General features: G+C 38.0%; 1 protein-coding gene across 1 annotated transcript; it reads right to left on the bottom strand.

Moving 5' to 3' along the window:
- Positions 1-2768: 2768 nt before the first annotated feature.
- UFD1 (ubiquitin recognition factor in ER associated degradation 1) lies at positions 2769-23921 on the bottom strand. Its single transcript, XM_053700517.1, has 12 exons — positions 23726-23921; positions 22655-22784; positions 22445-22477; positions 20962-21083; positions 12262-12392; positions 11573-11645; positions 10993-11061; positions 10024-10089; positions 6224-6271; positions 3669-3757; positions 3029-3110; positions 2769-2881 (listed from the first exon to the last, which is right to left on the bottom strand). Exons 1-12 carry the CDS (start codon positions 23726-23728, stop codon positions 2807-2809), a joined length of 921 nt encoding a protein of 306 aa, XP_053556492.1. The 5' UTR covers positions 23729-23921; the 3' UTR covers positions 2769-2806.
- Between the last annotated feature and the right edge of the window lie 27 nt (positions 23922-23948).

Genomic DNA, 23948 nt, shown 5'->3' with positions numbered 1-23948 from the left:
TCTTACCGGGGGTTGCGAAGTACTGCCCCTCCTGGATCGCAATGAGCTGACCCCTGTGAGAGACACCTGTGAGACTGGGGGGCTCCCCTCCGGTGCAGGCAAGATGGTGAGTCAGGCAGACGGAGGCACATGGAGATGTTCCCTGTTTGTTCCCGTAGGGACAAGTGTGTATGTGAGAGTGACCGGTCTCCGTGAATGCGGTACTGCTGAGATGTGTGGATCACTGTCGGCCTTCTATTGCGGCACTGCCTTGGAAACTTCCATAGCCTGGGACCTAGATTGGTACAACGCATGGGGTCTGCCTGTGGATACCAACCTTCTTTTGATGATCCTGCAGCGTGAAGGATTTAGGCTCTATAGGATGACCGTAAAAGCTGGAGTGGGGTGACATTCTTATTACTGCAGAGGTTACTAAGTACTCACAATACCACCTTGACTTTTCAATGTGCTGCCACTTAAAGCCCAGCTTTTGGACTTACTGAATAATTTTATTTTAGCTGTAGCCGAAGAATCCACATTTATGAAGATCATTGTCTGAGACCATGTGGATTTCGGGACTAAACTTTCTTGATGTTTTTCCTATAAACAGTATAAATGAGAACTTGCCAGTACTAATCCCTAAATTAAGTGTTTGGTTCATCAATCATATTCCAGGTTGTCTAACTTGGGAATTATATATTCAGAGCGGTTTAATGCTGTAAATTTCAGATATTTATTAATGTGCTATGCATTGCTGTGACTAATACTGTTCTGTTTTACATATTATTGTTGGTCTGTTTGCATGCCTATACCTTCACAACTAGAACCTGCTGTTTTGAGATTATTGACTGTGTTGGTAAATTGCTGTAATATAGCTGGTTCAGTACCACTCCTTAGTTTTAATATCTTGTATGCAACGAGGTACAACAGTTCTCATATAGATTGACTACTGTGCAGCACAGCCCTATTCTATTTAAGAGCAGTCAAATTGGCCCTTAATATTAATAGTTATGAATGTTAAGTTTTTTTTCAGTATTTTTGCCACATATTTATATCATTAACACATTGGGGTATTTCTCATAACTGTATACTAACACTCTTCACTGTTTATACACCTTGCTAGTGAGATTAACGACACCAGAGGTATATATTTGCATAGTATCCTAGTTAGCTGCATGTACTGGGCTTAGGCAGATAATATCCCATATCTACTAAAGGGTTGATGAGGCATGTTAGATTGACTGTTGTACTACACCTTCAAAGTAGTTGTATGTAACCTTGCTTGGATCATTTGTGTGTCTCATTCTAGATACTATTACACTTTTATCCCTTCACAACCCTCGCACAGCATATTTATTATTATGGGACGTGGCTGCATTATATGTCTAACCTATCTATCTTGTGTAAGAAAATTTTACATTATCAGTGTACCAACTGAGTTAATGATTTGAGTAATATATGCGCTAAGTTTACTCCAGTACATATTACTTTGCAAGATGTTATTACCTAGTTATCTATCCTATCCACCAAAGTTAGAGTAACCTGTTGCTGGACTATCTCCCGCCCCCCCCCCCACCATTTTTGTGCGGTAGGGACGAATACTTTCTCCTCCGCACTCTCTTTTGGTAGAGTGAAGTAGTCTCTACCCAGTCCGAAGTCCTAAGCCTATGTTTCCCCCTGCATACATGGAAAAAGGATCTTCGGGCCCTAATATAAGAAATTCTCCTTTGTTTATTGTATGTTGGTTAATCAAAGAGTTTTGGAACTACAGTTTTATCACCGTTCAAGTTTCTATTAATGCTCAGTAAGAGTGTCATTATATCCTTATTGTGACAACTGTGATCAGTTCTGGTACATCACTGATATCATTTAGCAGAGTAATTTAGATAACGTTGTTCTGTACCTTATTAGTATGTTTATCTGTTTCAATTAAGTTTGCCTATAATCTATATGCAATAACAAGCTAACATATGACGAGGACTCTTTGAACTGCTATAGATGTCTTCAGATTGATCCTTGCCGCCAGATCCCATGAGCGGATCTTTAATATATTGAAGACGCTAGAGTGTTTAAATATTGAGAATCTTTACCCCTGTAAGATCTGTCTTCAGACAAGTACTAATTTCCAGGTCCCATAAGTGGATCTATTTTTCTTTGTTGACACATGTTTGTCCTAATATTAAGTTATAAAATGAGGCTCCATTAGGGTCAGTACCGTACTCCTACTTTTGTCTACTGTATTTATGCTTGAATGATGGAACTGATGTCATGCAATTTTGTTTGAGATATTGCCCTATCTACTATGTTTGTACTTTGATGTATTTTATTGCCTCAATAAAAACATTTTTCAAAAAAAAAAAAAAAAAAAAAAAAAAATAAATTTTTGAACTTATTTCTATTATCAAATTTTCTTCATTCTCTTGGTATCTTTTGTTGAAAAGCAAGGACGTAAGCTCAGCAGTGTGCATGTGTCAGGAGCACTATATGGCAGCAGTTTTGCAAGAATGTTATCCATTTGCAAGAACACTAGATGGCAGCACTATTTCCTGCTAGTGCTCCAGAGACCTACCTAGGTATCTCTTTAGCAAAGAATACCATGGGAACAAAAGCAAATTTGATAATAGACGTAAATTGGAAACTTGTTACAAAATGACATGCTCTGTCTGAATCCCAAAAGAAAATGTTTGGGTTTCATATAAAGAACACCACTTTTAAGCTACACAATACACCCTGATTATGCCAGGGAGGTTGAGATGTTCTCTAGAGCTCAGATGAAGACACACACAGAGTGCTGTAACATAATTTATTCCCCACACTGTACAGTCCTTTAAGGCTTCCTGCCTTTCTTACGTAAGGACTGTCCTTCTCCTGAGAAAGCAATAAAGCGGCTCACAGCATCATCCTGCAGGGAAAGAGAGACAAATTAAATATTGAGACTCAGTTGAGACATAATAGGGAAAGATAGAATGGTCATCACTGTTAACTGTGAATGAGGTGTTGCTATAAAGTATGGTACAAAGGTTTTAAGGTATATGGAAAAAACACTCACTTCTTCCACTTTCTTTGCTTGGGGCCGAGAGTTTCTGATGAAAGTGATAGTTCCAATCTTGAATTCATAGTTAGGGATTCCTCTATAAGACAAATCAATAAAACAGTTTTAAATGGCCCAAAAAACAATTAGCTAGTGGGTAAAATTATATTATGGAAGATACAAGTATCTGTCAGTACAATACACACAAATGGACTGCCGTCTCAGAGTGGACTGGGTATACATCCTAACGCAATGTTAAACCAACAGCCCTGTATACTTACAGACAGCTGTACAGTTTTTAGCAACTCAGACAGTAAACACTCGATCAGCCTGGGTGAAAAGCCCATGGGGAAATTTACAAAACAAAATTAGCAACACAACAAACAGAAAACACTCTCTAGCAAGCACATAGTAATAAAAACCAATCATTTATGCTTTTAAATATTACTGTGTGCTTGCTAGAGAGTGCCAGGTGTTCTGCGTGTCAGTTTTCTGCCAGTGATCAGAAGAAAATCAGAATATTTGCTGACTTTTTAATCAAGCTTTTCCCCAGCCATACTGACCTATACATTCTGGAAGAACCATTTATAACAGGATGTACTTGCGTAACAACAGAACAAGTGATCTGTAATACATTCAAATGTGTGTAGCAACAAACCTCTTTATATCTTCTGGTTTTATAGGGGAGGGACTGGGGTCAATCCCTTTCTTTTTCCCATCCAGTCTATTACCCTGACCAGTGAACGCCTGAAACAAAAACAAACAATAGCGTAACATGAGCTGGTAATAGACTAACATGAGCTGGTTTACTATTCATTGAACACTAGATAAACAGGGAGTCAGAATTGCCTATAGAAGAGGCAGAATGTATCTAAGAGCTCATTTTGCAAGTAAGTTGTTTGAAAAACAAATATGTTCAAGGGTTACTGAACCCAATTTTTTTTCTTTCAGGATTCAGACAGAACATGCAATTTTAAGCAACTTTCTAATTTAATCCTATTCTAATTTTTTCTTTGTTCTCTTGGTATCTTTATTTGAAAAAGCATGAATGTTAACTTACAAACCGGCCCATTTTTGGTTCAGATCCCTGGGTATCACTTGCTGATTGGTGGCTACATTTAGCCAACAATCAGCAAGCGCTACCAAGGTGCTGAACCAAAGATGGGCCGGATTTATACTTATGAGACAGCAACACACTAAAATCTGTGTAAATCTACAAATATTAATTAGCATTAAGTGCCGTCTTCTTCCACATTATGGAGGTATCTGAAACCTCTGAATGCACATGTCTATTAGAGAGTATTCCTTACTCTTTATTAGAGCACAAAAAAACCAATGGTTGCGCCATATTCTCTGAAAGCTATTCCCAATATGACCGAAAAATCATTACAAAAAATAGCACAGATATTGTTCCCTATTAAACATTATTTTTTTTAGTATCACCTTTTTTGACAATTAGAGGAAACCCAGATCTCATTGAATGTTATGAATCAAAAAGATTTAGTATATGGAAACCACTGGGTGTTACTAACAATTTTCAATTAATAGATTGCGAAAATTGCTCTTTCTTAAAAAAAATTTACACATGTAAAAGTGAATATAACATTCCTAAAACGTATTCTTTTCATACCATCAAATCAGATATTATGTGGAACAATTTGTTAAATTGAAGAATTGTGATTGTTAAGGTAGGAATTATAGTTTAATACTCAACTCATTTAGACAAGGTACTTTCTTAATCTCAAGTATTTATAAAACCTCAAGGAGATAGTAACTTGAGATATATTTATCCTAAGTGGAAGCACTTTGACTTTAATGGTTTTAAAGTGGAGGAATTATTGAATTCCGCTTGGAGAACATACAATACAACAGTTTTTTTTTTATATCAGTTATATTGTACCCCTTTATTTATTTCTTATATTGACAACAATCTTTATAAGTCTTCATGTTTTAAATGTAAACTTTTGAAAGCAGACTTGTTACATTGTTTTTGGTTTTGCCCAGTAATTCAAAAAAATTTTTTTTTTGGGGGGGGGGGGGGGGGGGGGCGTGGGAAGTTTATCTTACAGAATTGGCGATTAAATAAAGAACCAAAATGCTCGGCTTTTAAAATCAAAATTTTGAATTAATTTATTATTGGAAGCAGTTGGGCTTCAGTCTGACTCAGATCATAAAATTAAGAAATTTTTCCACAAGTGAGTACTGTTGATACAATCTCTTGAGATACATTTAAAAAAGACAAATTATTAAACCATTGAAGAACGCTAAATTTATTTAAGAAGCTAATTTAAGAGGCAAATATCGGTGTTGGGAGTCTGGACAAAAGATGTAATTGTAGGGGTATGTTTTTTCTTTGAATATTTCATGGATTTTGCTATTTACCTTTCATGTGATATCTCCTGGTGTCTGAATTGCCTCAATAAAATAAATTGAAAATAAAGTAAGTATTCCTTAAAGGGACATTAAACCCAAAATTGTTCTTTCATGATTCAGACAGAGCATGCCATTTTAGACAACTTTCCAATGTATTTATATAACAAAATGTGCTTCATTCTCTTGGTATTTTGTGTTGAAGGAGCAACCATGCACTACTGAGTGCTAGCTAAACACATCAGGTGATCCACTGACAAGAGATACAAATGTACAGCCACCAATCAGCAGCTAACTCCTACTAGTGCATGTCGGCTCCTGACCCTACATAGGTATGCTTTTCAACAAGGGATGCCAAAAAAAACAAAGCATATTTGATAACACAAGTAAAATGCAAAGTTGTTTAAAAAGTGTATGCTGTATCTGAATCACAAAATATTATTTTTACTGTACCTTTAAATCTGCTACCTACTCTAGCACTAAGATCAGCTGTTATGTCTACATATAGTAATCTACTAAAGCCTATCCTGTCCTATGATCTGCTCACCATCCAACAGGCAAATCACTCATTGTATGCCTCTTTCATCTGTAACCACCACCTAGGCAGTACACACCCAGGACCAAATAACTTTGCCTCTATAATTTTTTGTATTGCACTGATTATATCTGATATAGTCATATACCAGAAAGCAGGATTTTGCCATTTAGAAATAATAAAAAAAATAAAAATATTATATTGTAAAATAACCATAAATGTGTTGTCTGTCACCAGCCTAGAGCAACACTTTTTGGTTCCTTAGATCTAACCTCCTATGTGCATTAAATATTAGTCTACAGACTCACCCTGAATCCCAGATCTGGTACATAATCGCTGTGATCTGGTTCAATGTCCTGCAAATAAAAGTGAAGAAGATTTCATGATAAAGTTCTGCCCTTATAGATTTATGTGTATACAGTTTTAGTAATTTTGTTCCATTTTTTTTTAGTTCATACAGTTGCTTAAAAACACCTAATTTCACATCTATAGTACACCTGTTTGCTGTAGTTTATTTTACACAAAATACTGTTTGAGAATATAATATTATTAGATTTGTTATGTATATATGGTAATATAAGGAAAACAATATAATGCTACAATACTTCAGCATGATGGATAGCTGATGATGCCACATGGAACATTCCCATGTGGTGGATGCTTGTACACATGACTTAGCTGCATATGGGAGACGTTGCACAGGAAATAGTTATGTTAGAACTTTACTCACAACCATATTTACAAATAAAAGTGAATGCTTCTAGTCACATTTTAAATGCACTGCGGTTAGATGTTTATGTCCCTTTACACAGGCACCTCTCAGCGGTAATAAGAAGGTACACTGCAAGCCATAAATATCTAAGCCTCTCTCTGCGATATATCCTGGTGTGTCGCCAGCACTCAAACGCATGCAACCTACAACCATATTGGAAGTGAGCCACATGCATATTAGGAGTTATTATAGTAACACTGACAAATACAAATATAACATAGTAAAGATGTAGCAAAAGCGCTAAAGACGAGACTTCTGGTGGGTGGTGACCCAAGATGGCCACTGATTCTTGAAGCTCCGTTCAGCTTGGAGTTAAAGTGGCTATATATCTCGCCATCCTTTCCTCCCTTGGCAATATCTGTGCCCGGGAACTCTTTTGGATCAAGGTACACCATCCCTTGGCCGCCGAGAAGCAAGAAATTAAGCCGTTTGGCTCTGTGGAGGGAATACCGCTGACACGTAAAAACTTACTGCAACTTAGCAAATACTAATGTACACTCCTGATCGCGCACAATGGCATCACCTATCACTAAAGGCTGCTCCATTGACTCCCACATTCTGGCTGAACTGAAAGCTATGTTCCTGCCTAAACTGGACCAACTGCTGCGTTCCTGTTCTAATATATGCACAATAATACAGGCAAAAGAACAACACTACCAGCAAAGGAGACCCGCTTCCAGGCCTGCCTCACAAAATTTGACAAACACCCCCACATTGCATCGCCAAGTGGAAGGCAATCCTGGGGCCTCAGAGCTTTTGCAGGGGAGAGAGGTGACAGTTATGATGGAGACTGGGGCAGGTACCTCTAATGCAGAGGCTCTGAATTTTGTCATGGAATCGATTACGCCATCAGAAGAGGGCATGCCGATATCGCAGATAATCCACCCGGCTATTGCTTCCGTTCAGGACCTGGACTTTAGACCGAGTCAACGCAATTGCCCTATCTACGGAGCCCGCGACTTGCCTACACGTGGAATCGCCAAATTTGAAACGGATGAGCTTCCTGATCTGAATAAGGCATACCCGAACAGGAAACTATATGGTATAAGTGTGCGGGATCCTGCGGCTGTCATCCCATGCAAACAAGCTGCATTCTTCTGAGATGTGGCTACCTCATCGCGATTTGTGTGGGAATCGGGTAATTTATTTACTTTAACCTGAACACCTAGGGCCGGGTCACAGCTCGCCCACAACTTTTGCTGGCTAATGACACCTTCGGAAGCTGGCTATGCGGCTGCATGGCGGAAGCATTGTACCACCTGTCTGGCTATGGGAGCTGAATAAATTGGAACCCTGTTTGCTATGCCGTAGGGGGTTTGCTTTAACTACTCTGGCAAAAGTTTGGGTATTTTATTGTGTAACCCTACGATATCTGCTCTTCCTAGTTGAGACGTTGGCTAAATAACTTTAACACACAATATTAACATGTCAGACCTTGTTACTGCAGTTCTATGTGTGTGGTTTCATTTTGTTTACCTATTGCATTGGGGTTATAAAATTGAGACCTAATCAGCCATACTCCTGGAAAGTATGTCTCAGCAAAGACAGTTGCTTGGTATCCCTCTATTTCCAAGAGTTAGTTCATATATTTGTCTTGACATATATCTCTGGATACATCAACCATATTTCTGGAGGGATTACTATAACCTGCTATATGGTTGAATTAATGTTTTGTTGGTGTGTTAGCGTTTAGGACTGAGACTACCCAGATTAATTTTATTTTACCTCTCCAGTAGTATGCTTCTGACAATTTATGGGGAATAACCTTATATGTGCTTAGTTAAACTTTATTACAACTTGAGGCAAAAGGCCAATTGACCCTACTGTAACTAACAACTCCCTGCTATATCGCACACTCACATGGAAAGTACTAGGACTACTACATTAATCTTCTTTATTGGTGTGTTACCATGTGCAATAAGCTCAAATACTTTTGCTCAGGACGGCTTTAGATTAAATTGTAAATTATATTGCATTCTTACCGTGCCGAGCAACATACCCATTTAATCATATTGTCTTTACCTATTTAAGAGCCATCTAACTAAGATCATTTCCCACTATAGCGCTAGCACACTCACTCTTAGGTCTACTTGGGTATTGTTGTGTTTAGTTTAGTTTAATGGTTAGTTTAGTAAAATTAGTAAAAATTAGAGTTCAGGTAACAGATATTGAAGAAGTCTTGGTGAAAATGTACTATGATAATATGCTGTACCTATACTGAGTACTTACTTGTACACACCTGTTTTATAATCTAACTTAGCACTGCCCAGGATGTTAAAAATCTTGGAATTAATTTTGTTAGTTTTCATCTGCTGTATACACCTTTCAAACAAAATTCCTATTGTAACTCCAGCAAATGATAGATCATATGTGTGTAACTTTTTACCTGTTGTATGCTTGAACTCTCTTCAAAAAAAAAAAAAAAAAAAAAAAAAAGGCGCTAACAACAAATTTCTATAGCAGTGGTATAGATACACTAATCCCTTTTATAGTGCTATTAAGCTAGACCAAACATGCAAGCAACAGTTACTCCAACAAGTAATCTTAGAAAAGGCAACATGTGGACTGAAACGCGTTGCTCTGCTCTATATTCATCTCTAATTTTATGGTGAAAATAAATGTCTTAGGGTATGTGTTATATTATGCTTAGTTGAATTGGTGTATATGATTGTACATTAACAGAGACCGGTAACCATTACTTGTGAACTTTCATCGCTTACTATATTTTATGTACTTTATTGTTCAGTGTAAGAGAAGTGCTAAGGGGCCGAGATAATCTGTATTATGCTAGGTGTAACCGGTGTGTATGATTTAATACCAAGACCGTCATCCATTATATGTGAACTTTACTGAAACACAGACTGTCTAGGAGGAGCTTCAGACAGCAGGTAACCCAACAAAAGAACTGATTATTGCCTCCAGTGAGTAGTTCCTTATGTGTGTGCACATTAGTGTTTAGACTTACTTCACCAGGAACGTGCCTTTTACATCCTACAGATCCTCACGAATAGCTCATTTAAGAACGGACGGTTTTATGTATCCTTTATGTATCATTTAATTGTGTCTATTATGAATTTGTAATTTTTGTCTGGATGAAATAGTTGTTGAATTAAATGTACCAAGTTTCTTGCACTTTTACATATTTGATATATTTTCTTTTAGCACGGTAAGGGCGCGGTGGTAAATAGTTTACTCATAGGAGCAACTGTTGCTTTCAAATATTCAGATATGTTTTTATGTCTCTTTAATAAATAAAATTAATAGGATTTGTGTCCTGTACATGCAGTTTTAACCACTTCTTGCTCCAGTAAAAAGTAACTGATGCTTTAATCTTACTGTTGGCTCTTCCTGTTGTGAGTGTCTCTCTGGCTCTTTGTATCCCAAAGGGGCATCAAAATCCACCTGTTGAAAAAAAATAATAAAATTAAACAGATTATATCTATTAATTAGATAATGGGAAATGAATTTAATAATAAAAACAGAAGATACATATACAACTTTAGATGTTAAAAAAGGTTTGGGCCTAGTTGGCCTGCAGATAAATACAACCCTGAACCACAGTAATATTAGTGAATACCTAGTTCTCTAACCCAGCACTGGATTCACAATTTTTAAATTTACTCCTAATTAATTTACCTTTCCAGTGCAGTTTTGCTCCCTTTTCCACCCTATTCTCCTCATCTAATCTCTTCTTTGAATATTATAAAAATGTTGATAGGCTTATGGGAACATCTGGTGTATTATGTAATTTATTTCTAACAATTTTTGCCACAATACAAATTCAATACTTGAAACAATTAGCACAAAGGAAGACTGCCATGGAATTAAATGGCCATTATAGTCGAAAAATTTAATTCTCCAATTCGAAATTAGCATGTAACATTAAGACAAACAACCCTTTGATGCTATTTTTTAGCCCCTGCAAAAAGATCCACAGAACACCATTATCTATTGACTTGCATTTTAGCCAATTAGTGCTGTGTTGTGCTAACTCTTAAATAACTCCCCGGCGTGAGCACAATATTATCTACAGTATATGGCCCATATGAACTAGCAGTCTCCTATTTTGAAAAGCTAATAAAAAGCATGTGATAAGAGGTTGTCTGTAGTGGATTAGAAACATGCAGAAATTTAGAGGTTTAAATGCTATAAAGTATATTAATATAACAATGTTGGTTGTGCAAAGCTGGGGAATGGGTAGTAAAGGCGTTATCTATCTTTTTAAACAATAACAATTTTGGTGTAAACTCAGTCCCTTTTAATAACAGAATGACTTTATGGATATGAGTTGTTTTGATTACTTACATTCATGTCACACTCTATGATTGATACAGCTTTGTCAGGCTTGGTCTCCATCACTCTCAACTCGTAGATCTGTGTGCAAGAAGGTCTAAATTAAGAGGCAGGCAGAATATTGCTCATCACGTGAGCACACAATTGTTGTAGTTACTTAAAAGGATATTCCAGAGCAAAATAGCATTTTTAAACCCAGAGTTAAAAACATGCATATGGCACATATATACATTTTATATTGAACTGTTCAGTGCAATTTAAAAAAAGAAAAAAATATGTTAGGCAGCTCTTCCCTCCCCTAAACATAGAATCTATTACAAAGCTGCTTAGCAAACCTGGTGCTATAGTAAACCAGGGTAGTTTGAGCAGCAATTTGTTATATTTAAACAAACATTCGCCATTGCATATATAGAGTGCAATACATTTAAAAGGTACAGATTCCAATGCATTATACAGTATATTTTCTCTACACAACAGTAGAAACATTAGAATATTAAATGTTTATTTTCTTTGTTTTTGTTTTCTTAAATCTTGTATTATACTAACAATCAGCATATAGACTCCTCAAATAAACTGAATAAATGGAACATACCTTATCATTGTAGTTTATAGCGATGACATCTCCAGTAGTGAGACATGCAAAGTTCCTCAAGGCATTTTCTAATCTTAAAACAATGTTAAGGTGTTTACAACTGCAATGATAAATCAGTGTATGCATGGTTTACATTAATTTCTCAGCTTAGGCTTGAAACAAAACAGATGCCGAGCTGGTTGGTTTCATTGGGTATTTCAAAAGCTAGGAGAGCAGCATTTTGCTTAAAGGGACACTCAATCAAAATTAAACTTTCATTATTCAGATAGAGCATGCCATTTTAAACAACTTTCCAATCTACTTCCATTAACTAAATGTGCACAGACTTTTTATATTTAAACTTTTTGAGAGTCACCAGCTCCTACTGAGCATGTGCAAGAATAAGTGTGTATGCATTTGTGAATGGCTGATGGCTGTCACATGGTACGTGTATGCATTTGTTATTGGCTGATGGCTGTCACATGGTACAGGGAGAGTGGAAAAAGACAACTTTTAAAATTGTCAGAAAAAAAAGATCTACTACTCATTTGAAGCTCAGACTAAGTGCTATTTCATTGTCTCGTTATCTTGTATTAGTTGATTATGCATAATCTACTGTGTTGACTGGTCCTTTAACTGCTCAGACATCATATATGGAGTACGAGTTTAAGTTCCCACCCAACACACAGTGAAATAATATGAAAGGATACACTGCTTTGGGGTTAGTGATATCAAGAAAGTCAGGGCTCTGTGGCTGGAACTTGGAGTATGTAGCTACTTGTAGGTTGACGCTCTCCACTTGCACAAGACCCCCCTCTTCCAGCAACAAATTCTGCATCATCTGTGGGTGTGGTAGTAACAAGTTATTAACATGTAGAAGTGGCTACGCTTAGACTCTCAATTGCCTATCAACTAATTTATAGTGATAACATATTTATTGTCCAAAAAAAATGTGCTGATTTGTTTTAAACAGGACATTTTCTAAAAATAAAAATACAAAAGTGATGTTGATTAAATCATTACAGGGTTAATATACTGAAAATATTTCTCTGTTCTGTCTAAAAACAAAATGTATGCTTACCTGATAAATGTATTTATTTCCAGATATGGCGAGTCCACAGAATCAATTACTGCTAAATGTCACTTCCCTTCCAACAATCCCCAGTCATTCGACCGAAAATTGAGAAAAAGGCAACAACACAAGGGTAGAGGTGCCTGAGGTTAAAGTTAAAAATAACGGTCTTAAAATAAAGGGCAGGTCGTGGAAATAAATAGATTCATCAGGTAAGCATAAATTTTGTTTTCTTTCCTAAGATACAGTGAGTCTATGGAATCATCAATTACGGTTGGAAACCAATACCCAAGCTAGAGGTCAACAATGATTAGGGAAGGACAAGACAGGTAACCTAAACAGAAGGCACCACCGCTTGAAGAATCTTTCTCCTAAAAGAACCTCAGCCGAGGCAAAAGTATCAAATTTGAAATTTTTTGACAGGGTATATAGAGAAGACCAAGTTGCAGCCTTGCAAACCCATTCCAGAGAAGCTTCAATTTTGAAAACCCAAGAAAAAGAGACAGCCCTAGTTGAATGAGCTGTAATTCCCTCAGGAGACTTCTGCCCAGCAGTCTTGTAAGCAAAACCAATTATACTTCTCAGCCAGAGAGAAAGAGAAGTAGCAGAAGCTTTCTGACCTTTATGTTTCCCAGAGAAACAAACAAACAGGGCAGAAGACTGGCGAAAATCCTTATTCGCCTGAAAATAAAATTTTAAAGCACGCACAACCTCTAAGTTGTGCAACAAACGTTCTTCAGAACAGAAGAACTATGACAAAGAGAAGGAACAACAATTTCCTGATTAAAATTTCTGTCCAAAACCACTTTAGGAAGGAACCAAACTTAGTACGAAGAACTGCCTCATTGGCATGAAAGATAAGAGAAGGCGAATCATACTGCAAAGCTGAGAGTTCCGATACTCTCTGAGCAGAAGAGATAGCAATAAGATACAAAACCTTCCAAGATAACAACTTAATATCTATGGAATGCAATGACTCAAACGGAGCATGCTGCAAAACTTTAAGAATAAAAATAAGGCTCCCAGGAGGAACAACAGATTTAAACACAATACTGACCAAGGCCTGACAAAAAGATTGCATATCTGGTACACCCGCCAGACGCTTATGCAGCAAAAAGGATAATGCAGAAATCTGACCCTTCAGAGAGCTAACTGACAAAACATTTCTCCAGACCTTCCTGTAGAAAAGAAAAAAGTTCTAAGAATCCTTACCCTACCCCAAGAGTAGCCCTTGGATTCACACCAACAAAGATATTTACGCCATATCTTATGGTAAATCTTCCTCGTAACAGGCTTGCAAGCCTGAATCATGGTCTCAATGACGGACTCAGAAAAACCACGCTTAGACAGAACTAAGCGTTCAATCTCCAAGCAGTCAGCTTCAGAGAAACGAAATTTGGATGAAAGAAGGGACCCTGAATCTCCACTTGGTCTGCATACCAGATCCTGCGAGGCCACAACGCTCTTCTCCTGTTTGATACGAGCAATGACTCGTGGAAGGAGAGCAAACAGAAGAAAACAGGTATACCAGCCTGAAATCCCAAGGAACCGCCAGAGCATCTATCAGAGAGGCATGAGGATCTCTTGACTTCGAATCGTACATTGGAAGCTTGGCATTTTGTTGAGGCGCCATCAGATCCAACATCGGCACTCATTTAAGGATTAAGTCGGATGGAGTTCCCACTCCTCAGAATGAAAAATCTGTCTGCTCAGGAAATCCGCTTCCCAGTTGTTAACTGGAATGTGGATGACAGACAGACAACAATCGTGAGCTTCCGCCCACTGAACAATCCAAGTTACCTCCTCCATGGCTAAGGAACTCCACGATCCTCCCTAGTGGTTGATATAAACCATTGAGGTGAATAGTCAAATTGGAACCAAGCTAAGGACGACCAAGGCCAAGTCATCAGAGCATTGAAAATCGATCTCAACTTCAAAATGTTTAAGAGGAGAGCAGACACTTCAGAGTCCATAATCCCTGCACCTTAAACACAACCAAGACTGCTTTTCAGCTCAGCAGGTAGGCGTCCTTCGTTACATCACCCAGGAATGTCTCTAGAAGCACGTGCCCCGAGACAGATACTCCTGAAACTTTTATAGAACACAGTAAAGGGAAGGATGTCCATGGTTAACCCTCAGACCAATTCTCTCCATACATAGAATCACTGAAAAGTGAAAAGGTAAAAACAACTACAGCTAGGTCCAAACTCCCAACCTTCCGGTTGCAAAATGGCTATATACCGGACCACAAGAGCCTTGCTGTTCACCGGACAGAAGACTGCAGAGAAAGGAAAAGGAATAAATCCTTGATTATCTGACCTCTGTTAAAAATCTTCTAAACAGAGAATCTATTAAGCTCCCCAAATAATCACCCTTGTAGATGGAACAAGGGAACTCTCTCCAGATTAATTTCTTATCCATGGGAAAGTAGATTGGGCAACATCTCTAGAAAGAGAGTTTGCTCAAAGGATGACACCTGCACCATATATTGTCCAGAAAAACACCCTTGTAATACCCCAAGACCTAAAAATCTGTCTAGGATGACGAAAACTCAGAAACTTGAGAAGATCCTAAATCAAGAGAACAATAAAACCTGCAGATCTATGTTCGATACGAACAAGCCCTTTTAAAACAGAGGAGAAAGGATACTACTTTGAAGATGAGGTAATTACCTAGATCCCATTCCCAAAACAGGGACTGGAACAATCACTCCCAGAGACGAAGATCCTGAACCCCGTTTAAGGAATGCCTCTCATCATACCTGGATTGCAGATAAACTAGAAGAGAAATTTGCCCCTGGGAGGAAATCTTAGATTAGACTCCAAAAGGCATGACTGACCCTGCAGAAAGAGGAAAAAGAAACTTTCCTTTAGTCTTACTCTCTTGACGTGAGGTAGGAAAATCCTTTTGTACCCTTAAAGTCAGAGGATAATTCTGCTAAACCAAGTCCAAACAAGGTCTCATCCTTAAAATGAGAAGTCTGACTATGGACGGGTATCAAATTTTCATCTTAACACAACTAAGTCTGAACTATTAAATATTACATATGACCCCGACTCTTTATCTGAGATACTTCAAGACTGCCCACTTTGCACACAACAGACAACAATGAGATACTTAGGCATACACTTATCACCAGACCCACAGGTACTATTTCAAGCCAACTACAAGGCACTAGAACACAACCTGGTGTCAGATCTTTCTAATTGGAAAAAGAAGACAATTTCGTGGGTATGGAGAATTAACGTTGTCAAAATGAACGTAATCCCAAGGATATTATATCTACTCCAGACTACCCCAATTCCACTGCCAACAAATTACCTACATAAACTACAAAGTATACTGGAACATTACATCTGGGGAAACATTAGGCCAAGGATAGCAAAGAGAACCCTATACCTCCCAAGAGACAGAGGAGGTCTGGGAGTTCCAAACATTCCCACTTACAAACAAGCCACCATATTACAGAGACTATTAGACTGGTGCCATAACGACCCCAACAAGAAGTGGGTTCAACTGGACTGTGACATCCTTAACACAAGAAATGCAGGTCTTCAGGCGTGGGCCCCAGAGAAACACAGATCCAAAGCCACATCCACATACCCATTACTAATAGATTTTTACTCACATTGGGATAAACTCCAACGCACCTCCACAAATATTTCTTCCATCCATGCACCATTAACCCCATTGTACCAGAACCCTGAAATACCTTGGAACTACAAACCAAGGGACATAGAACCAGGGTCTTCCTTTGGTGACATGACGATCTCCTCCCTCTTGGAAGGAGGCAAACTCGCACCACTAGCAGACATTCAAGAGACAGCACTGGGGGCACATCTGAATTGGTTAGCACACTCACAGATCAATCACTTCCTTGCAACACACCATTCTAGGGGCTCATTTACAAGACAGAAAACGGTCTTTGAAACCCTGTGCACCCGAGTTACCCCCATGTCTCATGCCATCTCATTGACATATAAATTATTAATATTGGAGGATGCCAATACACTCCCCACATATGCGAAGGCATGGGAAAAAGAATTACAAATGGAGATAGAGAATACAGAGTGGTACACCGCGTTCCAAATTACCAAGAAAGCCTCAGTTTCTGTACGAGTACAAGAGGCAAGCTATAAATTTATATCAAGATGGTACCTTACACCTAGTAGGTTGCATTGCATATATAAGACAGCTTCGGGGAGGTGCTGGAGAGACTGCGGTGAAGAGGGCACACCAACACACATCTGGTGGTCCTGCCCCAAACTCGACATGTACTGGGTAGGTGTCTTCCTACAGATTGCACACATAATAGGGAAACCGTTACAAAACAGTCCAAAGACGATCCTATTTCTATCACTACCTAAGCTAGAGACCCCCAAGGCAGAACATGCAGTGATCTGAGATGTCATTGCAGAAAATGCATCATGTCTGCAGAAACAACAGGGCACATGCAGGAACTGTATGCACATTAACTTTGCAGCGCTGCTCTACATTAGACTGTACTCTTCAAACAGAGCTGTAATCTGGCTGCACTGTGTAAGTGCATCCAGAGCAAAGTGTTGTTTGAAGTAAGCAGTCTATTGATTGTTGTCTGGCTCTCAGATTTTTTCAAACCTGCCCCTTAGCCTTCCCCAGTCTGTAAGACATTCGTATCAGCAATGCACCTTTTTTATTACTACATTTCTATGCTCGACCAAGAGAAAAGGAAACAAGTTTATTTACAATATATTTTTTTGTCTGCAGTTTATTTGCAATGCAATTTTCAACTACTGCACTATATTATAAAATGTAAAAAAAATGCTTTATTCTCCAGTTAACAAAACACATTGCAATTGAACTGGTGCTTTACTGTCTTTAATTGAATTTTATGTAAAAATGACCTGCAGAAAAATTTTTACTAAAAAAATCTCATCGCAGAAAGTGAAAAAAAGTTCTGCCTCTGGGCTAGAGACTAAGCAGAGCAAGGCTTTACTCCTAATCATGTTGAATAGTGCCAAAATGCTCATCCCAAAGTATTGGAAAACAAAGACGATACCATCCATAGAGGAATGGGAAAATCAAGTAAACACACTACTGCAGTTAGAGAGGTACCACCACATACAGCATGGCACAGCAGACATACATGACCTAATGTTGCAACAATGGGAGCAGCGCGACACCGACCACTGATATTAGACAACGCAGACACACAACACCTCAGGACAAAAGACGTGACTACTTACATAACACATCTCCCTACTGGCTAAGTAGGGATAAGACACAAAAACGCGTAAAACACAATGACAGACCCGAGAAACAAGGGACCACAAACTGTGCAGAAGCAATTGCATGTAAAAATCCTTCCACAGGTGAACCTATGACCCTTTTCCTTTTCATGGTGCCACGCAGAGGTCACACACTGTTTTACTTTTTATATGAAACTTTATATTTGTTTAAATACAAGCTAGTATCTTTACCAAGTATTATCGATTATGTTTGCCAGGCTATAAGGCCTATACGGACTCAGACTCTATAATGGAACTGCGAAACTTAGCAGTATCTACAACAATGGCACAAGCTGCCAAGGACAACACTGAGAAGTTGGAGGGGGGAAAGGGGGAGAAAAAAAAAAAAAAGTAAAGACTGGAAAACATATTTGTAAAAATTTTACATGTTGTACACAAAGCTTGAGTTTTTCAATAAAACATATTTAAAAAAAAAAAAAAAAAAAAAATGAGAAGTCTGAAGCGTGGATTTGGAGGAAACAAAGTATTAAACCTGCAACTGCAGAACTATAAAGCCTAGGTTGTACCACTAAACCATAGGTACACTTCTCAGCTGATGAGAATTCAGCCACAATGCCGGCACCTAGTACAGCAAATCTAATAATATAAGACATTGCTCTAAATGAACAACCAAACCTCCAGCTTCTTATCCATGGATCCGTAAAGGATCAGCTACCCTCCATAGGGATAATAATTTTCTGAGCCGTAGTAAAAAAGCTCCCTTCTACTTAGGGCACTGTGCATATTAATGGGGTTAACAACAGAAAAATCCATTAAAAGGAAGGGATTCCTAGCTTCTCCTACACCTGTGAAAATTTCCATAGCACATTTCGAAACATTTCCGCAAAGGAAGGAGCATCATAGAAATGATCAAGTTTACAAAACTTCCAAGGGTTGACAACGACAGGGATATCGATGTCGTCCAAATAGCTAAAACCTCCTCAAACAGTACACAAGGTGTGCAAGCATACATCTGAAGGAGATGACTTCAGCATCAGATGAAGGAATTATACTGTCCAAATCTGAGTTCACTCTCAAAAACTACCTGCGAATCTTCCTCACCAGACTTAGGAGAAACAACTGCATAGCAGAAACCATATTATCTGAACTTTAAATGTCCTCTTGCATTTTCCCTATAGGTAAGGAAAAACAGATAAAGCCACAGATATCGCCGAGGATACCTGAGCTGCAATATCTGTAGGCACTGCATGTGATGCCATAGAGGCTTGGGCATTGCCTAAACAGCATCATCCTAGGAGACAATGGCTCAGAGGCAACGCTCTCTCTAATTTAAGAGAGCCAGCGAGGAACAACACATATAATTGCATATTTAAAAATATTTAGTGAGAAAGAAACACAATTCATTGGAAAAGAAAAATCTGAGAGGACATGATGAATTCCCCATTTAATATTAAAAAAAACAAGCTGTCACTAAAATCAAAGACTGAGAGGACATGTAGAATTCACCATATAATATTTTAAAAATTCAAAATATTATTATTATTATTATTAATAAAGACAAAACTGTCACTTTAAATCAACAGATAAATAAAGAAACAAGTACATCCTAGACTCACTCTCCAGGAAGGTATCTGCTATAGCATACACAATATAAAGGATACAGAATATGGAGAAGATCATAAAAAACAACAAAAAAAAAAACAACAACGTTTCAAATTCACTATGAACTAAGCATTCATAGAAATCTCAAAGGAAAACACAGTATATAACCCGTCAACCCCCTGATGTGTAAGCAACTTTAAAAAGGAAAGCCTCTACAACTCTCCAAAGAAAAAAAATACAAGACAAATGAAAAAAAAATGCGCTAGAAAGCAACAACATCAGCCAGATGGAAATCTAAAATAATAATTTATTAGGATTAGGTAGTAATATCTCCATGCAGTCAAATCTAGTCATGGCATATACAATCACACTCAACCATTCATATGGAAAAAAGATAAAAAATATGGACCACTGGTGGAATAAATGTACTAATATATATATATATATATATATATATATATATAAATGGACTCTGTCCAAAAAAGTAAAACAGCAATCTCCAGGGATCTCTGCAGTCTTAAAATGTATCTCTGTTGATCACAGTGGAAACAAAAGTATCCTCTAGGTGTAAAATAGCGTATATATTACGTTCTTAAGGTGTATCTCTTTCGATCTCAATATATATGTCTCAGCTTGAATGTCGCTTGTTTTAAATGTCCCCAAGCTGGTATTTTGATAGGGAAGATTGTCTTAAAATCCTGCTACACACATTCCTCTCAGAGCCGAATTAGACAGTTTTCTAAGTTTGGGATATATGGGGCCTCTAATTCCCCCTGTTTAATAACATCTATTGATGGTACGTTTACCTTAAAATTATTACCCTCCCATCTGACACCTCCCTACCTGATCCCTCTCATGCAGCTCTCCCCTCACATTCCTCACCACCATCTTAGGTACTGGCAGACAGTCTGCTACCTCCCTGATCCCTCCCAAACAGTCCCCCCATCTTAGGTACTGGCAGACAGTCTGCCAGTATTAAGTTTTAGAGCTTTTTTTCTGCACTGCAGGATCCCCTCTTAACCTCCCAGGTCTCTAATTCACCCCCTTCTAATGGTCTCCTAATTGTCCCCTCCTAATTGTCATTTTTATTTTATTAATAAACAACATTTACACTATAGTGTAGCGGGCCCCCCCCACCCTCTCCACCTCCCCCGTTATCCTCTCCACCTCCCCCGTCACCCTCTCCACCGTCACCCTCTCCACCTCCCCCGTCCAAGCTGATCGCACAGTAGGGCCCCCTCTCAAAATACCTTTGCTGTAGTGTAGGACACAGAGTTTCCCTGTCTGCATCGGAGATTTGCCTTCATATGGCAAACGAAGAACAATTAGTTCTTCCCTACCATATGAAGGCAGATTCCTTCTGCCTCTGGCTGCAGTCTCAGATGTCAATGCTGACAGTCGGGACTGCAGCAAAAGGCAGAAGTGCTCTTCCATATGCAAGATAAAAGTGTGCAGTTGTTGCCTCAGCACAAGAAAATACAAAGTAGGAATTGGAACTTATCACGTACCCAATGAGGCAGGTAACATATCCCTTCATCTGCTACAAACTCTAGAACTCCACAGTGTGTCATCCTGTCTGAATTTTTGTTTGTTAGCTTGAAGAGCATGGGGTATGTAATGTTAAGTCTACCTACAGAAAAAAAAGAAAGCCATGAGTTGGGAACAAACTTCACATAGCATATCAAAACTTTTCTTCAACATTTTAATATTTTAATAGTTGGGTATTGATGAGGTTTTTAGTATGGATTATACAAATATAGCGATAGTTTACATTTTTTTTTTAAACAAATACCTTTCAACATCAATAAAAAAAGTAATGCGTGTGTGTGATTTTTCTATTTTTAAAGAGGCAGTTGGGTCATGCAACTACTACTGATTGGCTTACCAGCAGTATGCCCTCAGGACCAACAGATTTCTGTGTTTACCGTGCCATACTTTAAAGGGACAGTCAAGTCCAAATTAGACTTTCACAATTCAGATGGGGCATGCAAATGTAAACAACTTTTTAAAATGTACTTTTATCATCAAATTTGCTAAACCTAAGTTGACTCATTGACTAATTTCTAGGTCGTTGAAGGCTGCCCCTTATCTGAATGCATTTGACAGTTTTTCACAGCTAGACAGGGCTAGTTCATGTGTGTTATATAGATAAATTGTGCTTTTATGAGTCAGCACAGATTTGCTAAAATGCAAGTCTGTCAAAAGAACTAAAATAAGTGGACAGTCTGCAGAGACTTAGATACAAATTAATCAGAGGTAAAAAGTGTATTAATATAACAACAATAAAGGGATTATCTATCTTTTTCAACAATAACAATTTTCAAGTAGACTGCCCCTCCTTTAATTATGTGTTTAACCCCTTTACTGGGGTTAAACACAGAGTTGCAGGGTCGCTAGTACTAAAATGACAAGATGTAACTAAATAGAGCATGTTATTTTTTTCACTATAAATGGCCCTTTAACTTAGCGTATCCTTCCATAAAAAGCAAATCAATGTAGTTTATTGAAAATATCTTTAGATTCCTGGAGCATAAGTAGTTTTGTTTTAGTAAGTTATTAAACAACTAGCTACTGTGATTTTATTGCAAACGAAAGAGCCTTTTTTTGTGTAATCTCATTCTAAGGGCAAGATTTATCAATCTGTGAATGGACAGGATTCAAATGTTATGAACCTATCCCGCGTTCGATCACAGATTGTCGGGCACATTTGTTCCCCATATTTACTACCCGTGTAATGCCGTCCCCCTACTCTTGCACAACCAATTGCATGAGAGTAGGGCTTGTTAATCACCCAGGTCTAATTAATACAGGGTGATTTTCATCCGCCTACCCCAAGTTGGTAAGTGGGTTTATAAAGCAGAAGTTTGAACCACTGCTTCATAAATATCAGATGTAGGCACAATGAGCAAGCCTGCAAACAACTGGGGCATTCCCTTCATGATAAATCTTGCCCTAAATATGTCCATTTTGTTTGTGAAAGAAAATACTTACTCAGCTGATCCAGAGCAGATGGAGGCATGATGACTGAAAACAAAACAAAATGACTGTTATACATTCAGTTTCAATTAAACATTTTGTATAGTGCCATTGCACTTACATTATTTGTACTAGCATTGATATGGGTACCCTTCTTATAAAAGAACATATATGATATCAGACCCTAACTTATGCATGCATTGGTATTCTGAGATCTCTACATACTCTTCCCCCCTTTCTCAACATCAGATCGGTCGTTTGGTCCGGCCAACATGGACACCGAGAAACAGCGATATTGTGTATTAAATCTGTGAAAGACCCGAGGCATCGGGTGGTCAAACATGTTGAAGGAAAACTGGAAGAGAAAGAAAATGGTGTGAGAAATGACTTACTTCAACACAACAGATTAAAGAGACAGTAAACACCTTATAATTACAATGTTTTTTCTGTAGTCTTTAAATAAATAAACACTAGGTAAGTATGAAAAGATTTAATGAAATAACACCTTGTTTGCTGCAGTTGTTTTTCAATAGCCAAACTCCACCCAGCACTTGCCTTACTTGGAGGAGTAAATTGGAAAGTTTTATTGTAGTATAGACAACTAGCCACTGTTATTTTGTTAGCAAACTGTATTTTGTTTTGACATTTCTTATCTGATTTCCTCTGCTGAGGCCAATTATGCACACATATGTGACAGAGGTAAGCCTGCCATGTACACTTCCAGTAATTAGACACATATTAATTTTCAGAGATAAATTAAACAGGCAAAAAGTTAATAACGATTGCCTATGAATATTTAGTCTGTAAATGATAGTCTAAAATTGTTCAATGTACCTTTAACTGGTCTGCCAGAGCTTCTTGTAGCAGAGCCATACAAGTACAGTATTACACTGATGAAATGAAAGGGTGTTTTCCAAGGCATATTAAATCTACTACAACTACATTTCTCAGAATATAACGCTAAAAATAACATGCAAAACTAAAACGCAAGTGTTCCTTCCCACAATGGAACAGTGTGACAATGTGTAGGGGGCAACAGTAAATGCTATGTCATAAATATAACGTGATCTAGGGTTAACTGTCCTTAAATCGTCTGAAATTAGTTATGGAGTTCTATGGAAAGTAAGATCATTTTATAAGAAAAGACTATTAAAGGTTTCATCTGTGCATCGTTTTTGATATTTTATAACAAAATGTTTTTTACTTTCTTTAAATACACTGGCTAACACGATACTGCCCTTTTTCTGGTGCAATGTGGGAAAGTAGTCGTTTTTCAGGCCTTAAAAGACCGCTTACCATGTTGTTACCGGTTTCAGGTTTATAGTATCACGGTTCTTGTTGCTATCATACAGCCTGAGTCACTGCAGCTTACCGGAAGCGTCAGTGTTTTAAACTATGAAGTCAATAATACACGCAAACCCAGAATGGAGAACCATTTAACTACAATTCCCAGAAACAGTGCGAGAGAGTAGGGAAGGACTGGTTACGTATATGGCTGGAAAAGGGGAAGACACGGTTT

The sequence above is a fragment of the Bombina bombina genome, chromosome 2, assembly GCF_027579735.1.
Source record: "Bombina bombina isolate aBomBom1 chromosome 2, aBomBom1.pri, whole genome shotgun sequence".
Taxonomy (NCBI): domain Eukaryota; kingdom Metazoa; phylum Chordata; class Amphibia; order Anura; family Bombinatoridae; genus Bombina; species Bombina bombina.
This window is presented reverse-complemented; position numbering and strand designations above follow the sequence as displayed.

Excerpts from the sequence above, each read along its gene's own strand:
- UFD1 (XM_053700517.1), bottom strand. Across the intron at positions 22,478-22,654 it reads TGTTGAGAAAGGGGGGAAGA|TCATCATGCCTCCATCTGCT; the intron begins GTATGTAGAGAT and ends TTTTGTTTTCAG. Across the intron at positions 3,758-6,223 it reads TACCAGATCTGGGATTCAGG|GCGTTCACTGGTCAGGGTAA; the intron begins GTGAGTCTGTAG and ends TTTTTGTTTCAG.